The 20,556-nt window shown below is 43.9% G+C and overlaps 1 protein-coding gene across 3 annotated transcripts in view; it reads right to left on the reverse strand.

Moving 5' to 3' along the window:
• The window catches only part of TFPI (tissue factor pathway inhibitor), a 78,133-nt gene that overhangs the window by 47,432 nt on the left and 10,145 nt on the right, over positions 1 to 20,556 (reverse strand). For all 3 annotated transcript variants that reach the window (XM_006024627.3, XM_025205332.1, XM_025205331.1), the window contains one exon: positions 345 to 464. In XM_006024627.3, the coding sequence (XP_006024689.1) occupies positions 345 to 459 (115 nt within the window). In that variant the 5' untranslated portion in view covers positions 460 to 464. The remainder of the gene's footprint in view (positions 1 to 344; positions 465 to 20,556) is intronic.

The following is a 20,556-nucleotide window of genomic DNA, read 5'->3' on the forward strand; positions in this document are numbered from 1 at the left end:
GTAATTTGCACCCTGGGTGTGGGGCTGCATTGCCCTACTCCTGTAACTGGGCAGCACCTGTGGTACAGACTCCCAGTTGTGAGGGGGAGAGGAGGGTTCTCACACCCATTCATAGGTGTCCAAGGCTGGTTCTCTGCTTGTTCCCCTCCTCCAGTCATTCTACTGTACTCATGTACACACATGTACACACATGTACACACAATTTCTTAACATACTGTTGCAAGGACAGTGGCCCATTATATTTTTTAGGGCTGGTTGCTTGTATGGTCAGGTCCACAAAACATTTAATTCATTGGTTTATTGCAGTTAGAAACATTTCCTAGACAATATTTGTACATTCTTACCTGGAATGTCCTCATCCTCTCTGTCCTCTGGATCTGCAGTCACTTGCCAAGGGATACAGCTGAGCAACAGGAATAAAGTAGGAACTAAGACACAGCCCCTCTTCATTTCATTCATATTTCCTGAATAACATAAAATCCAGTACCTTTTTAGTAAAGTTGACCTTAAATTGAAGGTAATTAAAAAACCTGTTCTGTACAAAGCTTCAGAACAAAACATGCCTACCTGGATACCTAAATATATTGTAGTAAGAGAGACAAAGAGAGATATACAGAGAAACAAATATGCTGCATATACACAGATATATTGTGTACACAGAGATAACAAACCCAGATCCTCAGCTTTGTTTAGCAAGAGACCTATGATTCTTAAATCTCACCTCTGGAGTAGATTAAAAGGACTATTGTGAGCAAGCAACCAAGAGTTATATTTATTTTACACTCTAGATCAGATCTCTTTTAAAATAAGGCTTATATTTTTTATTTCCAGCTTCAGTTCTGTTACTTTAAAATTAATTTCTTTATAAGTAAACAACTAGATCTATTGCATCATTGGATCTACTGTGGATTCTATTTGAAACAGAATTTTGGATAACCCAATGTGATAATTTTTGTGTGTGTGGACTCCATACCTTATGCTAATAAAATTTCAAAGTCAACTTTGAAACTTTGAGTCCTTGAGTCCTATATATTTTGAGAAACATAATTTAAATTATTTAACAACACAGGATGTTGTAGGTCTATTTTCAGTACTGAGTTTTGTGACTGTTGAAAGTACAGGGTCAGATAATTTGAAGATCTTCAGTGCAACCTCTAATTGTGCATTCATAACTGAATTCAAATGTATTTGCATCTAAAAATAACAACATTCTTCAACAAAATTGGTATTTGAATGTTCACTTGATAGAAAATACAAAGTTATGCATACACATTTTGAAAAACTGTTCTAAATGGATAGTGGTAGCAGTGGAACGAATTGCATGCCTCTTGACTTCCCATTTGCCAGAGGAGAACAAACTTCCTTCTCTTGCTGGCCAGGTCTCAAAAGATTGTAAGGGCTACAGTGCCCCTGGCCTCCAGGTACTTTGTCACATTTACTGCTTGGAAGACCACACTTCCACCATTCTTCATGAAAAATCATATTTAAGTAATTCCAGTGTGAACTAAGTGTTTATAGACTTACAGAAGTTAGGGGCTGCAAGGGACCTCAGAGAACATCAGGTCCAGCCCCCCCTCTCAAGGCAGGAAAGACTGATGAGGTCAGATGACCCCACCAAGGTTTGCATCCAGTCATCTTTTGAAGATCCCCAGGGAAGGTGACTTTACCACCTCTGGGGGGAGTCTATTCCAGACTCTGGACGCATGAACCATAAAGAAGTTTTTCCTAATGCCTAATCAGAAGCGATCCTCTATCAGTTTATGACCGTTATTCAAAGTCTTCCCCTGGGGTGCCTTGGTGAACAGGTGTTCTCCTAGCCCCTGATGTTTACCCCTTATATATGTAAAGGCTGCCACCAAGTCCACTCTGAGTCTTCTCTTCTCCAGTCCGAACACTCCCATGTCCCTCAGTCTCTTGTCATATGGTCTGTTCTCCAGACCTCTAATCATTCATGTGGCCCTCCTTTGGACTCTTTCCAGCTTCTCCACATCCCTCTTGAACTTCAGCACCCAGAACTGGATGCAGTACTTTAGCTGTGGCCTCACCAATGCTGAGTTGAGCGGGAGGATGAAATCCTTAGTCTTGCTTGTGATGCATCAGTTGATGCATGCCAGAGTGTTGTTCACTTTTCTGGCTATCACATGGCACTGGTGGCTCATGTTCATTTTATGGTCGATCGTGACCCTCAGGTTTCTTTCAGTTGTGGTGCTGGCTAATGTTGTGCCATCAAGCCTGTAGGTATGCTGTGGGTTGTTTCTCTCCAGATGGAGCACTTTACATTTCTTGGTATTAAACATCATCAGGTTTAGATCCCCCTCATTACAAGCCTGTCCAGGTCAGCCTGTATCCTCAACCTGTCTTCCAGTGTGACTGCACTTCCCCATTACTTGGTGTCATCTGCGGACTTTGCCAGTACACTTTCCACACCTGTGTCCAAATCGTTGATGAAAATGTTGAAAAGTACTGGTCTGAGTGCTGAGCCTTGAGAGACAGTACTGGTCACCTTTCACCATGTCAACTCAGTTCTGTCTATTAGCACCGTCGGGGTCTGACCTCAGAGCCAGTTTCCTAGCCACTGGATAATTAAGTTGTTGAGGCTGTAACTTGCAAATTTTACCATGAGGACATCGTGGTAGACCAAGTCAAAAGCCTTTTTGAAATCCAAGTATATGAGGTTGACCTCATCTCCCTTAATCAGGTGGTGAGTTACCTGATCATAGAAAGTGATGAGGTTGGTCAGGCATGACCTGCCGGCAACAAAGTCATCTTGACTGTCATTTAGAATACTGCCTTCTGTTACCCTATCAATGCTGGATTCTTTGATAATTTTTTCCAGGATTTTTCCAGGGATTGAGGTCAGACTGTTTGGCCTATAATTCCCTGGGTTCTCCTTCCTTCCTTTTTTGAAGATAGGTACCATCATCTTGGCCCTTTCCCAGTCTTCTGGGACCTTGCCCAAGCACCATGAGTTCTCAAATAGCTTTATCATTGGTTGTGTGATCATGTTAGCCAGTTCTTTCAGCACCCTAGGGTATAGTTCATCGGGTCCTGCCCACTTATAGATTTTCAGCATCTCTAGGTATTCCTTCACAAGATCTTCACTGATTATAGGTGGGCGATCACCCCCACCTTGTCCATCCAGTTTTTTGTCTGGTGTGTTAATGTCCGTTGTCTGGTGGAATACCAGTGCAAAGTATTCATTTAGGAATTCAGTTTTCTCCTGAGTGTCAGTTGTCAGCTGTTCCATTGTGTTCTGCAGGGCTGCTACATTTCCCTTTTTTTTTTCCTGCTTCCTAAAGAAGGGCTTTTTATTGTTTTTGGTTTCTGTTGCCAGTCTGTATTCCATTTCTGCCTTAGCTTTTCTAATACAATTCCTACAGGTACAGGCCATTCCCTGTGGACTTCTCCTTCGGGGTAATTCCTGGCTTCCATCTTTTATAGGCTTCTCTTTTTGTTTTCAGGAGATCCATGATCTCCCTACTGAGCCTAATGATCTCCCTACTGTTCAAGCCTCTTTCTCTCTGATTACCTCCCAAAGGTAGGTGGATGAGCATATTCCAAAACCTGTCATTTCAAACAGGAAAGACTAGTGTCAAACCAAATAGTCACACACCAGGACATGAACTGCTCTTCAAGAAAAATATTTTAAGTTAAACATAATGAGTTTGGAAAAAAACAACCCTAAACACATGTACAGCACAAAACATTAAAAGTTGGAAGTAATGTAAAGAATGGTAACAGTCTAATAAACTGAGGACTTGAAGTACATTAAAACAGTACTGGCAATCTCCTGTCCTTTCATTTTCCCTTTTATGTTAATAGTTTTCACTATTGAACTATATGCATTGATTTTGTAGCCAAAAGGCAAAACATCTAGAAGTAGCTAAAGGAAGTATCTGCTTTTCTGAGAATTTTGATATATTGATATATACATATATTTGTTATATAAAAGGATTGTCCTTAGTATGATAAAGAAGGCCATCAAGAACTCCAGTTCCTGGCACGGATCTTTGCAAACTCCTGGCGCTCTGGTGTAGTGCCTGAAGACTGGAAGAAGGCCAATGTGGTGCCTATCTTCAAGACGGGGAGGAAAGTGGATCCAGCAAACTACAGGCCCATCAGCCTGACCTCTATCCTGGGGATGGTCTTAGAAAAGTTTATTAAAGAGGCCATCTTTAATGGACTGGCTGACACCAACATCCTGAGGGACAGCCAGCATGGGTTTGTTGTGGTAGGTTTTGCTTGACCAATCTCATTTCCTTTTATTACCAGGTGACCTATCACCTGGACAAGGGAGAACAGATTGATGTCATATATTTTGACTTCCAAAAAGCCTTTGATCTGGTATCCCATGATCACCTCTTGGCAAAACTGGCCAATTGTGGCCTTGGGTCCACCACTATCTGATGGCTGGGAAATTGGCTTCGTGGTCAGACCCAGAGGGTGGTAATTGATGGAAGTCAATCGTCATGGTGCCCTGTGACCAGTGGCGTCCCCCAAGGCTCTGTCCTTGGACCCATATTGTTCAACATGTTCATTAATGATGTGGACATTGGAGTCAGAAGCGGACTGGCCAAGTTCGCCGATGACACCAAACTTTGGGGAAAGGCAAATGCACCCAACCTTGGGGGCAAGGCATCCATACCTAAAGACAGGAGGGCGATCCAGGCTAACTTGGACAGGCTCAGCAAATGGGTGGACGAGAACCTGATGGTGTTTAACACTGAAAAATGCAAGGTTTTCAGGAGATTCATGAATGGAGATCCATGAACGCAAGGTTTTCAGGAGATCCACCATGGGAGGAAAAACCTGCAGCATCCTTATAGGCTCGGCAGTGCTACACTGGCTAGCACTACGGAAGAAAGAGACTTGGGGGTCATCATTGACCACAAGATGAACATGGGCCTTCAATGAGATGCTGCGGCTAGTAAAGCAACCAAAACGCTGGCTTGCATCCATAGATGCTTCTCAAGCAAATACCGGGATGTCATTCTCCCCTTGTACTCGGCCTTGGTGAGGCTGCAGCTGGAGTACTGCGTACAGTTTTGGGCCCCACAAATCAAAAAGGATGTGGAGAAGCTTGAGAGAGTCCAGAGAAGAGCCACGTGCATAATCAGAGGTATGGAAAACAGACCTTACGATGACAGGCTGAGAGCCCTGGGGCTCTTTAGCCTGGAAAAGTGCAGGCTCAGGGGTGATCTGATGTCCACCTATAAGTTTATCAGGGGTGACCACCAGTATCTGGGGGAACATTTGTTTACCAGAGTGCCCCAAGGGATGATGAGGTCGAATGGTTATAAACTCCAGCAAGACCATTTCAGGCTGGACACAAGGAACAATTTATTTACTGGAATAGCTTGCCATCAGAGGTGGTTCAAGCACCTACATTGAACACCTTCAAGAGAAAATTGTATGCTTATCTTGCTGGAATCCTATGACCCCAGCTGACTTCCTGCCCTTTGGGTTGGGGGCTGGACTCGATGATCTTCTGAGGTCCCTTCCAGCCATAATGTCTATGAAATCTAAGAAATTTGTGTTTCTTAACATGGTCATTTCCATTCTTCCCCTTCCAAAAGAAATTTCATCATAATTAACACTGACAGGGTTCTGCAGCCATTTAGGGGACTGGAGACTAGCTGCTACAATAGTCTTGAGACTATATTATTTTTTCCAGGTGGAAGGTGCTGAAACTATGCACCACCCAGAACTGGCAGGCACAGGGCTACTGTGATGCTGATATGTCCACCTAACTTTCCTGTGTAGTTCCCAAAATCTTGGCAATATCCTTCTATCCAAACACAGACACGGCACAGCATAACTGAATCAGAACAGCCTAACAGCTCTGAGTACAGAAGTTGACTTTTACAACATGAATATTCAAAAAAATGCCAAAAGTTTCCCTTTTGGCATGATTTTTAATCTAGCCAACAGAGTCATCTTCATATAATCTAGACAAACTGAATCTAGGCAATGGGCTGGCATTAGTGAGCTAGAACTTTGTTCTGACATCTTGATCCCATTATAAACTCAGCCATGGGAAATAATGGGCCATTATTTTTATCTCAAATTACTGTGATAGAGCTAAGCTCTGCCTGCTTCTTTAGAGACTTAGGCTAGGGACATAAATTGCACGTAAACTAGTATAAGTGATTGGAAACCTGTCTAAACCTGTAACAGAATAGAAGTTCAGTGCACATTGACCAGTTTTAAAATGGTGAAAAACTTAGATGAATGTAGTATCAGATTGAATCAGTTTAGGTTGTACCAGTCTATTAAACTTCTGGTCCAGATCCCCTCCTGACTCAACTTAGGTCACAGTTCCCCAGTATCCCAGGAACTTTTGTGGTCTCCCACTAAACCTGCCCCCTCACAGGGTGGGTGGATGGGTGGGCTGGCCTCTGCCAGTGCTCCTGTGATCCAGCTGAACTGGGCCAGCTCTGCCTCCAGGTTCTAACAAAGCTGAGGCAGCAAAGCTTCTACTCCTCAGCCCTGCATCCTCTCAGCCTGGTGGGGTGCGGGGTGGGGGGGAGGGGTGGGACGGGGCTGAGGGGGGCAAGGGAACAAAGCACTCTCTGGGGGGCTTCCCCTAGCTGGGGTCTGCCAAGCTGGGTTTCTCCCACTCCAGCCAGGCTGCACAGCCCTGTTCCCTGCAAGTCATTACCTCTGACATGCAAAGGGGAGAGAAGGAGCCCCCCATCCTAGTCCCAGCCCTTCCAAGCTGGGGTCTTCCAAGTTCTAGGGAGCCCCACACCATGGCGGTTTCCCCTCCCACCCATTCAGTCCAGCTTTTCAGCCCTGCTTCTTGTGAGTCTTGCTGGCGGGAGGGGGAAGGAAACAACCACCGCAGTCCCAGCTCACCTGAGCCAGGGTCTGCTGGCCAAGTTGTGGGGTGGACTCACTGGGGCATGGGGCTCCCCACAGCTTAGAAGACCTTGTCTCAGGGGGAGCCCAGAACTAGGGTGGGGGAACCCCCTGTGGCATGGAGCTCCCTGCAGCTGGGCACAACCCAACTTGGGGAGAGCCTGGGGCTGGGGTGGGGGGATAATTTCCCCTCCTCCTGTGGGTCAGAGGCAGAGAATTGCAGGGGGTGAGGCTAAGGAGCTGGCCCAGCTGGATAGCAGGTGGGGAACCACCATGGTGCAGGACTCCCCACAGCTGGGAAGACCCCAGCTCATGAGGCTCCTTTCCTCCTCCCCCTGTGGGTCAGAGGCAGTGACTCACAGGGGAAAGGCCTCAATAGCTGGCTTGGCTGGTTGGGGAAGGGGAAACCACTGTGTCATAGGGCTTCTCACAGCTGGGTAGACTCCAATTTGTGATGGCCCAGGGTGGGGCAAGGGAAACCCCTCTCAGTGCAGGGCTCCCTTCACATGGATAGACCCCAGCTCAGGGGCTCAGGACCAGGGCAGAAGGCTCTGCTCCTCCCACACAGGGGGACAGCAGAGGGTTGAGGGTGTTTTTGGCAGACAGTTAGAGATGGTCCCTGCTTGGCTGGGCTCTGCTTGGTTCAGCAATGGCCGGCAGGCTGGGAGTATGTGAGAGCACTTCTGGCCTGCGCCAGTGCAGGAATCTGTCTGCCTTACCCAAATGAAGAGTGAACATGAGCTCCATTCATTAATGGTCCAATCTATGTAGCTTAGAGAAACCTGCAAAGATTGGACTGATTCTACCTCAGGCTCTTTGGGCACCTATACATGTGATGGACCTCTGCTCCAACATGTGCTAATTAGCTAATTAATCGAGTCTGCTGTGAGTCTGCTGGAGTCTGCTAATTAGCTAGTTAGCATGGTCCAGCAGCCTCCACATCATGTGTATTCAGCATCCTGCACTTTGGAATGGTGGCTGGGGTGCTTTAACTAAGCTCATTGAACAAACTTTAGTTAGAGTGCCCTCACCACCATTTTGAAGTGCAGGATGCTGAATACACATGACGCTCTAATTAAAGCCCCCCCTCACTCGGAGCATGTGTATAGATGCCCTTTGACTGCTTGTACTTAGCCTCAGGGGATGACATGTTCTTTGGATATTTCAACAAAGTTCTACATTCATATCTCAGATCTCTGATTCAAATTCTGGCCAGTCAAACCCTGGACAACCTTGGGTACTCTCTGAAAACTTAGAAGCAGCACTAGTTATAACCTATATTTATTTTTTCTATCCTTTTAGTCATATAAAACTGCCACATCACTGCATTATGTGATGATACACAAACACTACTGAATTTCTTCTCACAACAGTTTCTAAAAGCAAGGGAATCACTTCATTTTGGAGATAAGGTTAATTCATTTCCTATGACTACAAAGAAAGGAGTCTGAACTCAAATGTCTAGTTTTAAGCCTTAACCACAGACCTTTCATTCCTCTTTTGATAATTTCTATTTAGTTTTGTTCACTACTTATGGCCTTTGTATTAAAACTAGAGGAGAAAAAAATCCCCCCCCCCCCCCCGCAAAAAAAAAGTTTGCGCAAAATGACTAACCGGATAATGAGTAGCAGGACTAATTTGCATTGTACACTTGAGCCACAGCTTGGCATGGAGTCAATAGGGTGTTACACATTGCTTTTTAACAGAGTTTAATATTTCATTCATTATAACAGTATATCATCTTTCAATATTTTCTTAATATATGAGTTTTTCTAGGATTGAGAAACTGTTGGTTTAATAAAAAAGAAACTAAGTTCTTGATGCTTTTTCACAGTTTTTTTCCTGCCAAACTAATCAAAGGAACACATTTATCTTTGACTGGTTTTCTATGATTCATTTCAGTTCTCTGACCTGCCTTCTAAAATTCTCCATCCAAATGATATTTTGGCAAGGTTTCAAGGAGATGAAACTTACTTTGTGTTAACTATCATCTTTTTTAATAAAGCTCAATATATCATTAAATTACATTCAGAAATTTTATGCATCTTAGAAATATAGTATTTGCTTTTTGGATAAAACAAACAAAAAAAAATAAAAATTCTGAAAATGTATACACATATAGATCTGAAGTTATGACCACATATTTTCATGAGAAATTCCACAGTACTTTTCACAAAGGTACTGTTTTGCATTTCACTATCCAGTAATTATACATACAACTGGTTATATACAACCTTAGTTTCAGCTGGATAATTTAGACAAACAAGTTTTCAGAGCTGGACACAAGAATTTCAGAGCTAACTGCTAATTACCTCTGCACCATCACAAAAATAAATAAATGAAACTATACCACCAGCTGTTGACTAGATCTTAGACACCATATTCTTCCCCTCTCCCCACAAATTCACTAATTCTGATGGTACCAGATTAATTTACTTCTGTGTCTTACCATATTTTGTCATTTGAATTGGTCATTTGGACTTGCCTTTGAGAAATACAATATTCCTTCTTTAACTTGTTCTCATTCCATTCTACCACTTTTCTCTATCCACCCTGGTTCATCAGCTAAGCTGAGTATATTTAACCAATAAGTTTGTGAAGAGATAATCACTTTTGACTCTAGAAATACAGCCACCTGGCCAGAAACTGGGGAGGGGAGGAGTGGAGGAGCACTAGCCCATGTCTTCTTGCTTGGCTGGAGCATTCAGCTTGGGCCAAGGCTAGCCCACCCCCCTGTGAGGGGGTGGGGTTTGCAGGGAGGTACAAAGCATCCTGGGGTGCTGTGAGTTAACTTGAATCTGGAGGGGATTTGGGACACAAGTTCAATTAACTGATTTAATCTAAATCATTTAAGTCTGATACTACACCCATCCAGGTTTATCATAAACTAGTTTCAGCCATTTTGAAAGTGGTTTATGTGCATCAAACTTCTGTTGTGTTACAGATTTGAACAGTTTTTTGATCATTTATACCAGTATATGTGTAGTTTCTGTCCCTAGCTCAAGTGCTTGATTTGGGAACTGTTCATGCTCTCCTGTCACTGAAAAGCTTGAGACAGTCTCTAAATTCTAATTTGTGAAGAACAAATAATCTATTCCTATCCTTAATGAAATTCATTTAGTACATTAAACTCTGAGGAAACGCCCTCCAGCACTAGCTCTGCATTTGAGGAAGACTGCCTGGAATTTGGTCAAGCTTTTCCTAGTATAATTCAAAGAATTGCCTTTCAATAATAATATTTGTATGATGCCTACCACAAAGTTGTCCAAGTCCATGAATAATCTTTTGAAGGTATTCAATTAATAACACACTTTAAAAGCATATGGAAGACAAACTGAGATACTGATAGGCAAATAATGATATAGTATTAAGGTTAGAACCTCAAATCCATAAAATCAGTCAAACAGGAAGTATAATAAACTGATCCTTTTTAGCACTTATCTCTAAGGATAGGTCTTTGCTGTCCAAAATGGCATTAAGCAGTGCTCTACTTGTCAATAATTTTTCCTGAGAGGCAGACTATGCAGATTATTTGTTGTGAGTAATGGTAGTAGAACTTGCTTTTTGTGGCATATTCCCTATTACAACCCAATGCCTTTTGATAGATACATTATGATACATTTATCTTTACAGTGCATTTCTTTGCTTACTCAGGTTTGTGGTCTCAGCTTCAGGAAGGAAGTTTTTGTATTTGAAGACTGAGAAGCAAGTTTTAGTGAATCAGAGCCATTCATTTTATGGTCAAAAGTCTAGACCACTATCTTAAAATAAAGATCTTCTGTGCTGTGAACCATTAAAAAATGTAGGACTACCATTGCAAGGTAAGTCTAAGCTGTGGTTTAAGATTCATATTAGTGCACTGTTTTAAATCCGCAACTAAGGAAATAAATATGGGGAAATGATAAATCAACTGTTATTTCCAAAGTGAGCATGGGAAACAAAATATTTCTCAGAGTTTTAAAATGAATAAAGATAATACTTAGCCTGACATCATTTGGATTAAGTAAGAGGAGAAATCACATTTTTACCCATTTTACATGAGCCCAGACTTCTCTGATCTGCCCTCAGATTAAATGGAAATTCAGGGAGATTCTAGGTCAGGGGTGCCAAACTCATCCAGCCCTATGGGTTGGATGAGTAGTGTAGGGCCAGTCCACAGAATGGTCTACAGACCATTCTCCCCTTCCCTCTTCCCCTTTCCCCCATCCCCAACATACTTTATCTGGAGGCTGCTCTGGCCAGTCTGGGATCTGCCCTGAGTACATCATGGATCTCAGAGTGGCCAGAACGGGTGCTGCATTCAGCACAGTTCTGCTGGAGTGGCAGCCATGCTACACACGGTGGCTGTCCCAACTGCATTACACTGCATGTGGTGCCAGCCCCAGTAGTTCCAGGACCGTGCCACACACACTGCATGTGGGTCCCAGACCAGCTGCAGCAGGCGCCATGTGCAGCACACATCCTAAAAAAGGCACTGCATTTGGTGCAGTTTGATCAGTGCAGACACTGCATGCAGCACAGCTACTGCTCTGACCAGACTGTGCTACATTCAAGCCAATCTGAGAAGCATGCTACATGCAGTGTAGTTCCCAGAATGGCTGAAGCAGCCTCAGGATTAGATATACTGAGACAGGGAAAGGGAAGGCGAGAGGGTCTGTGGGCCAGATCCTGTCCATGGACTGGCCCCATGATGTGGGGTTCTGACCTGTGAACCATATGTTTGATGATATCCCTGTTTCAGGCCATACATTCATTTCTAGTTATTGAAGTCTTTGTGAACATGTTGAATCCCCGAAGAGGGCTAATATATACTAAACTCCCCATTTTCAGTATTCCTGAATAATTGAACTAAAAATAAACTTGGAATCTCCAGATGAACCTACAGTTATCCCAGGTACACACCTTAATTCTCTCTCTCACTCCCTCTCCCATGCTGGGTCTTTTCCAAACACTGCATCAGAGTGCCTTCTACTTTGGGAAAATTCCATTTGGATCTGGATTTCGGTGGTAGAGCTTTGCTCTAGTTTTCTGGTTGTTTTGCTAGAGCTCTGAATCATACGTCTTTTAGGTCTCAAAAATGTCCAAACCAGTTTGGGCTCAGTTTTTGAAAAACTAAAAAGTTTGCCCCACAGGGAAAACAAAGTGTATTATTATATCATTTTAAAAAAAGGAAAAAGTTTGACAAACTTATTATTGTTGGAAAGTGACCTATTAAATTAGCAAATGTTCTTAAGAAATTGTATACAAATTGCAAAATGTGTACTTCAGTGATTCTGAGAATAAATTAACTACATTTGTACAAGGAACAAAAATGTAAATGAGATAGGGTTGGTTGTTTTTCTGGGTTTTTCCCCCCCTGCTTTGAAAAGAGTGTTTTCTCCTGTGGGGTTGCCAATGTTTGGACAGTTTCCCCAAGAGGAAACTTACCCTGTTATAGTTGCACATCTGCCCGATCCCAAAGTTGAACAAGTCAATACAGAAATCCCTTTATTGTCTTACTAAGGTCACACATTCTTTTGGATATTGTGTCATGCTGGGGGAGTAGGTGAAGTCTCCAACACTAATACTCTATGACTGCAACTTAGGAAATTCTCATATGAAATTAAAAGAAAACCAGAATCTAACAAACTGAGCATTGCTTGTTTGTTTGTTTTAAAATGCATCTCTAAAAAAATCAGGAGATTTATGAATGATTATTTAATGTTTAGTTGCTTGTTTCTACTGAATTTTTAAGATGCAAACAGATTGAAGCACAATTCAAAATATATTTCCTACGACTCTCCACTCTGTGTGTTAGAATTAGCTGAGCAATGTACACTTTCTGCAAAGCACTTAGAAGTCATGCAAAAGAACAAAGGAATTAGGTAAATCTGAAGAGTTCATGCTAAGTGTTTTCTCTGCTAAGTGAGCCATCCCAGATTGCTAATTCTTGGTCAAATACTGTTGCTCTCTAAGAGTGAGGGTACCAAACTATCATTAATTTAAATTCAGGTATCTTCATGTAAAGATTCTGTCAATTCTATTCTATTTAACTATAAAATTGTTATTTTACTCTTGAAGAAATAGTTCCAGTTGTTCAAAGGGAATACGCACTCTGTTTTTTCCCCCCAAAAGATCTCTGCCTTTAAAACTATGACATTTTTATGTATACATAAGGTATTAGTGGTTACTTTTCTGGGTTCCCCAGGAGCTTGGTACTGGTGAACTCATGGGCACCAAATCATCTGTCTTTACACAGAGATACACACTGTAATCCCAGTAACAATCCTAAAATATTTTTAATACAAGTGGTATATATAAGTTGTCTCATATTGTGGAGAAGTATAAAGCATCTATCTACACTGTGTTGAAATGAATTGGTTGGCATACACTTGTGAATAATAAGTGTGCTGCATCCATGACCCTCTCTGCCTGAATACAGGGGAAAGTAAGTGGTGTAGGACTAGCTGCAATCCACCTGGGAATTTTCTCATGGCAGAGATTTGCAGATCTCCCAACAGAACAGTAGCACAGAAGGTACATAGCTAGAGCTGAAAATCTGGCTCTTTATTATGACGCCATTTTCCAAGGCTAGCAATATCAGAAAAATGTAGGATTATCACTGACAAGAAATTAAATAGAAAATTTCTCTGCATATTTTCTGACCACTAGATGGCCTGCAGAGTTTTAAATGCATTTTTGCTTTGCAGGATGTTCTGGACTAATTTCTATAGTAAATAGAACTTTAGCAGCAAATATTTTTTTGGCATGAATATTTGTTTCCATCTGACTGAATGGAAAACAAAATTAAAGGTAGCACTTTGTGCATTAGACAGAAACTGGCAGCTTGCAAAGGACAATAAAGCATTGTGATGACCATAAAAGTGGTTCATTCATGCTGACAGCAGAGGAAATGGAAGAGGAAAAAATAATGCAAAGGATATGGTAAATGGAGGAATAGGAGATAAGGAATGGAATTATTTGGGTATAGTCTATGAAGTTCAGTTTTTCACTTTAAAATTAAGAAAAACTAGATCAAACTAAATAAATTCACCTGTATTTAATTTAGTCAGCCTTTATATTGTTCACTGTAGTAAAAATGTATAGTATTATTTTTCCAATAGAGCCTTGGTCCATTTGGTAGGATTCCTATGACAAAAAAATAACCAGACTGCATCTCTGGCTTTCATCACTGAAAAGTTTTGTAGCCAACACCGGAGATATGTCTGATATCTCCAGGCACGAGAGCTAGAGCTCTCTATGTACTTGGCCTTATGAAACAACAGTTTGGCCTATGCACATATCCAGGCCCATGAGTCACCCTTCTGTTCTCGCCCGCCACATCTTGATATTATTAAATAAGCAGAAGGCTCCCAATGTTTATGGGACTGTATGTGTGGGACCATGAGTCTTCCTCATGGGGCTCCTGCTTCCTCTTTACCTCATTCATGTGCCAACCAGATGTTCCAGAAGCAAAAATTAATCTTTAGCAAAAGAAAGGAAAAGCAAAATTTTGGTAACCTGCTGATTGGTCAGGGATGCTGGAATACCCTAGGTGGGGTCTTTAGAGCCTCAGGGTTTGGCTCACTGCTGTCCTCCTAATCGCATTCAGCAATACTGTATTTCAGTCCAGCCCAGACATGGGCTTTCATGGTCATCAAATGATTCACTCAACTTGATAAAGAAATGACAATAATTAACATAAAGCATGTGAAGCCCCGGGCTTCTTGACTCTCATTCGTGATCCAGTCAATTACTTGCAGAATCTTCCATCCCACTCAGGTCTGCACCCCTCTCTGCCACTTGTGGCCTCAATGGGACCCCATCAGCTGTTCAAAGCTCTGGGCACTGGCTTCTGGGCACTCCTCCAAGTGCCTGGGCTTCAGGTATTCTCTCCCCCTCATGTGGGGTTCACCCACATGATGCCAGGCTCATGTTCTCACAGCAGCCCCACTCCTGTTGCTGGCTGTCTCCCCACTGCACCAGCTGTCCACCCTGGGTGGTGCCTGGCTTCTGGTTATACCAGAAGCTGCAGTGTGCCTGCCTATACACAGCGAGTGCATACTTCTAAAGCCTGGCGGCTGCTGCGTCCATCACTTCTGCCGCTCCTCTGTTGCTGCCTGTTCTCCTGCCAAAAGGCAGGAAACAGGACCGACCCTTACTGTGCCATCCAGTCCTCCCCCGGTGCCCCAGGACATTCCCCTGAGATTTCCTTTCCCCGTGTTCTTCAGGAAGCTGGGAGCGAAATTCCCACAATTTTTCTTTGCAGTCTGAGGTATATCAAAATATATAATAGAAGCACCACGTTTTTCTCATTTACACTGGAGTAAGAGGAAGAAAATTTAGGCCTAACAATTTTCAGCCAAGTGTCCTTTTAACAGAAATAGTAATCATTGGTCAGAAAAAGATAAATATTTGCTGAACTTAGCTTGACTTAGAAAACCATCAAAGTCTGTTCCTGGCATTTCTATTTGTGTGATGTTAATATTTGAAAGTTGATATAATTTCTCCTCACACTCCTGTTTCTTTTCTCTCCAGAGAGAAAATGAAAGTTTAATTAAAACAAGACAAATTAAGTAAAGTATGAAAAACATCAAAAAGGTGTAAATGATCCACAAATCCTCTCTGACATTGCTATATTAATAATAATGTAAAATATTTTCTTTCCAAATTTATTTCTGTATCTAAAATAAAGTTGAAGACCATTTTACAAAAATGTCCATTTTTTCCTGTTTCTGGTTCATCTCAGAAAATTTCTCTTTTGCTGTAGGACAGCATAACTCCAGTTGTAAAACATGCCACAGATGTTTTACAGACTTTGGATTAAATAGGCTGGTTAAGAATGTTTTTTTTAAGAAGGGGATTGAAAAAAAAAAAGAAAATATAATTATACCTCTGTGCTGCAATGATACCCTGAATACTTCATTCAGTTCTGCTGTCTCCCCTTCCCACTTTCCAAATAATAGAGTACAACTAGCAAAAATACAGAGAGAGAAACAAGGATGACCAAGGGCAAGGAGAGGCTTCTGTACAAAGAGAGACTAAGTAGATGAGGGGCAGTTCAGGGAAATTATTACACAGAAGTGACAATTTTTGCTTGATCTAGCCACAGAAAGCAGTCTATAGCTGTGACCAAACACAAGTGCACAGATGCAGAGAGCTTCATATATGGCTGATTGACCCCTCATTGCATGAGGTATCACAGAAAGACGTTGCAAAATGTAGTGCCTTTTGTAACTTCCCTCTGTGGAGCTCCTAGCCTGTCGCTATTTTCAGTATGGGAGCAAGGGACAGGGAGTGGAGACAATTCAGTCGAGGGTTTTCAGCCCCCCCTAGAGGCTGGGGTGGGTGTATTGGGGGGCTCCAATTCCCCCACCCCACCCTTCAGCACCAGCTGGGGAGCCCCAAGAATGCACTCCATCCACTGTCTTTTCCCCCTCCCATTCTGAAAACAGTGAGAACTGGCTGGAGCCTGGCCATTGCTCTGGGAACTTGGCTACAGGCTCCCAGCCTGCAGCTAGAGTCTTCTCCCCTATGGAACCAACAGCAAACTTCTGTTTGGTCTGGTTTAATGTAACTCAGAACACTTTGCAGAAATCGCTCTGAGTTACAGCTGGGAGTTGCACTTCTGTCTGTACCCAGAAAGCATGTTTAAAATTAACAAAAGAAAACTCTTTTTCACGTAGCATGTAATTTATTTGTAGAATTCATTGTAGAGGCTGCCAATTTCATCAGGTTCAAAAGAGGACTGAACAAGTTCTTTAGGTATAGGGCTTTAGGTGGGGGTTGGGAAGCAGGGAGTAGGGGGGAACAGGGAGTGTGGAGGGGGTGCAGGTGGCAGGGAGGCTGGCACAGGCATGGGAGGCCCAAGGATTGGGTGGGGGAACAAGCACAGGCACAAGAGTCCAAGGGGTGGGCAGACATGGGGGGGAAACAGCAGAGGACAGGTGCGGGCAGAGGGTGTGCAAGTAGTGGGGGTCTGGCCTTGTCCCCTGCCACTGCTTTCCCTGCCACAGGGCTGGGGGAATGAATTTAAGATGACCCTCCAATAATTAGTTTCTGTACATGGAAAGTTACAACAAATGAATAATTTTCCATGTGCAACGTCTAATTATTGGGTGGTTGTCTTAAATTCAAAGTTATCATGGATTTAGGTAAATATGGTACTTTGTACTAAAATGAGTTGCCATGCACTTAAGAGTGCCATGTCCACATGATGCACTTCCTTAGTTCATTGAAACTGGAAAAATATTTTAGCATATGTACACCTGTGTGAAGCATAAGTAAATTCACCTCAAATTATACTGCATGCTAATGTTTACGTGCTGCATACTATGTTCCTCCAACCACCCTCCCACACTACTTCACATTCTGTTTATAAATGTGTTTTGATCTCCTCTGGGGTCATAAGTGAAAGTTTACTCCCTCTTTAATTGCTGACACTCAGTCAGGTTCCATCCATTTGTTATTACATGTTCTTAGAATCTGCATAGCTAACATTTTATTCTAGACCTGACGGATCTATTGCTATGCTTCCAACTGGAGCTGTGCAGAGGTTCTGCATTACCTCATCCTTAAGGGAGAGGCAAAAGTTTAGGAAGACTTGGAAACAAGACATTGCAACATAAGTGTTTTTGAAGCTATCGAAAGAGGAACCTCCTGGTAAGATCACAGTTGGGAGTCCATGTAATTAACTAATACTAAGGGGATGAAAATGGCTTAGAAAAGAGCCAAGTACAAAACACCTTCATTGATAATCAAGCCAGCTGCTCATATTCTGAGGAGTTGGTTATTAAGTGCCAACAGTGATCCACACTTTGACACTGCTGATGCAAATGAGGAAGATGAGGTTGGACTCCTAATCTCCAACCTAAATTTTGTCTGCTGCAGCTTGAAGTCATTGATCAGAGAAAAACCCATCTCCAACCTCTCTCCATTTCTCCATATAATCACTCTTCAGGTATTTGAAGACAGTTATCTTCAGTCTTCCCTTCTCTGGATTGGATAAACTGAGCTCTTTCAACTTTTCCTCATAAGTCTTGTTTCCCAGGCCTCCAGTAAGTTTTGTTGCTCTCTGTGAGCGTGTGCCCGTCCTGGGTACCCGGTTTTCAGGCAACTCCCCCCAATTCCCACATGCCACAACTTGATCTAAACACAATTTGTGGGGGGCGGGAGGAACAGTTGTTAGAAACCGGTACCCCGGTAAAGAAAACACCCAGGTCAGATCTTCACCGCTAGTGCTTTATTTAACGTTGCCTGGCTCTTTCCCCAGGGACGACCCTCCTCCCGAGTGCTTGCCACAGGGTTCTCCCCGCCTGTCTTCAGGGATCAAAGCAGGATTACTTGTAGGCCTCTTAGTGATCAGCTGCTAATTGCCTTGTTAGCGGCTGATTGCCGTCAACCCCGGGATTCCCCGTCTGCGGCTCGTGCCGGCTTGCGGAGCACGACTTTGTTACTTTACTATTTTTCCTTCCTTTCACTCTCTTATTCTTCGCTTGTTGGCCACTTACTCAATGATCAGCCGCTAATTGCCTCGTTAGCGGCTGATCAACGCCGACACCGGGATTCCCCGTCTGCGGCTCGTGCCGGCTTGCGAAGCACGGCTTCGTCACTTTACTTTTCTCTTTTTTTTTTTTCTCCCTCCACCCTCTGGTGCAGGGTCCGGGTTATAGGGGCTGCAAGGCAGGGTCGGGGCTCCTTCACCCTCTCCCTCTGTGCCTCTTCCTTTACTCTTCTTCTCCCCACCTCCCGGCTTGGGGAATCCTCACGCTCTGAGTCCTCGGACCTGTTGGGGGGAGGGGGGGTTTCCGCGCCGCCGCTCAGTTCCTGACTCAGCGCAAAGGCTGTCTTTTCAAGGTAGGACATGATCTGTGGATGGGTGCATCGCTCCCCGCAATTACCCTCGTCATCTGGGTATGTGTCCTTATCTCCTGGACTCTCTCGGGCTCCGTCGCCGTAGGGGTCCCTTTTCGTTTCTTTCATCGAGTGCATACCCGAAGGCATCCTTGGTAAGTTTCCTCCCCTTTTATTACCCTTTTCAGGCTTCGTATTGGCTGCCCGGGGTTATTCATCAATTTCCTGGCTGTCCTCGTTCCCGGCAGCTGTTACCTCTCTTTTAGTAACCGCATCGCAGCTGCGGCGCTGTTACACTCTCCACTGGACTTTTCAATCTGTTCACATCTTTCCTGAAGTGTGGGGCCCAAAACTGGACACAATACTCCAGGTGAGCCCCACCCATGATGAATAGAGAAAAATAATCTCTTCCATGAATTTGCAAACGATACACCTGTTAATACAATCCAGTATGCTGCTGGCCTTTTTTTGAAATGTAGCAGCATCAAAATTGGACCTGCCTGAAGGGATAGGAAGGGCTGCTCTGCAGTAAGGCTGTGCAAAGCTTTGGTCCCTGATTCAATTTGGTGGAGATTTGGCTGAATCTCTGAATCTGAATCAAATCAGAGGACTCTTTAATCTCTCTAAATCAAATCGGAACCCTCCAAATCAATTTGGAGAGATTCAGCAAGAATCAGAGATTCACACATAGAGACAGCTTTAAATGTTTTTTTCTACATACCTCTAGGTAGCAGGGACTCATGAATGCTGAGATGCTGGGGTGCACGGAGGGTCCCACAGGAGTATGGGGGGCTCCCCATCACACTCGGCAGCAGACCTGGAAGTAGACCAGAAGCACTTCTGGTCCACTTCTGGGTCTGCTGGGAAGCACACAGGGGGGGCCCCCATGCCCTCCCAGCTCGGCAACTGGTGCCACCTGGGTTGGGGGGTGGGGGTCCCTGTGTGCTCCCTGGCAGACCTGGAAGTGGACTGGAAGTACTTCTGGTTGACTTCTGGGTTCACCGCCGAGCACGTAGAGGGCCCCCCACCACTCCTGTGGGATGCTCCATGCGCCTCAGCATTGCAGCGATCATAAGCCAGGCCTGCTACCTCAAGGTATGCAGAAAAAGCTTTAAAGCTGTGTCTGTGTCCAAATCGCTGATTCTCTAAATCAGCATAAAATCTTCAGATTTGGATTTGGCTGAATCGTATCAGGGACAGTGATCCAAATCAATGAATCGAGTCACTGTCCCTGTTTCAGGCTGAATCTGAATTGAATATGGCCCGCTTCACACAGCCCTACTCTGCAGAGGGGCAAGTGTGATGAGACAGCATTTGTCCCAATAGGAACACCGTTTGCCATGAGGGTGAGTGAAGCTGCTCTGAAGGCAGCCCTCTTTGAGCAGGGAGGGGTAATGTAGCCCCGGCAAGGTTTGAATGAGAGAGATGTTAGCAAAAGCCCAGGAAGAGTTCTGGCCTGGGATTGGCTGAGAGGGCTTGTTTAAAAGTGGGTGGGGGGAGCAGTTTCTCTCAGGGAGGGAAATAGAGGGGAGAGAGAGGGGGTGAGAACAGGCTGGAGACCAGGAAAAGGACCTCACTAAGGCCGTCCCTCAGAGAGCCCCTGTTGGAGCCCTACAGGGGTGGCAGCTAGAAGCTGCACCAAGAGTGATGCACAGGAGCCCTGCCAGGGCAGGTACAAGACAGGAGCTGCCTGTGAGGAGACTCTGAGCCTGGGAAGACCCTGCTACAAGCCCCTCTGTGGCATGGGTGAGCACAGGAGGGAAGGGGGACACAGGAGCAGGAGACTGCCCTGATTTGCTCTGTGAGTGAGAAGGCACCCAGGGAGGGGCAGGCTGTGTGCGCCAGGGGAACCCTGGGCTAGAG

Source organism: Alligator sinensis, unplaced genomic scaffold (assembly GCF_000455745.1).
Source record: "Alligator sinensis unplaced genomic scaffold, ASM45574v1 scaffold67_1, whole genome shotgun sequence".
Taxonomy (NCBI): Eukaryota; Metazoa; Chordata; order Crocodylia; family Alligatoridae; genus Alligator; species Alligator sinensis.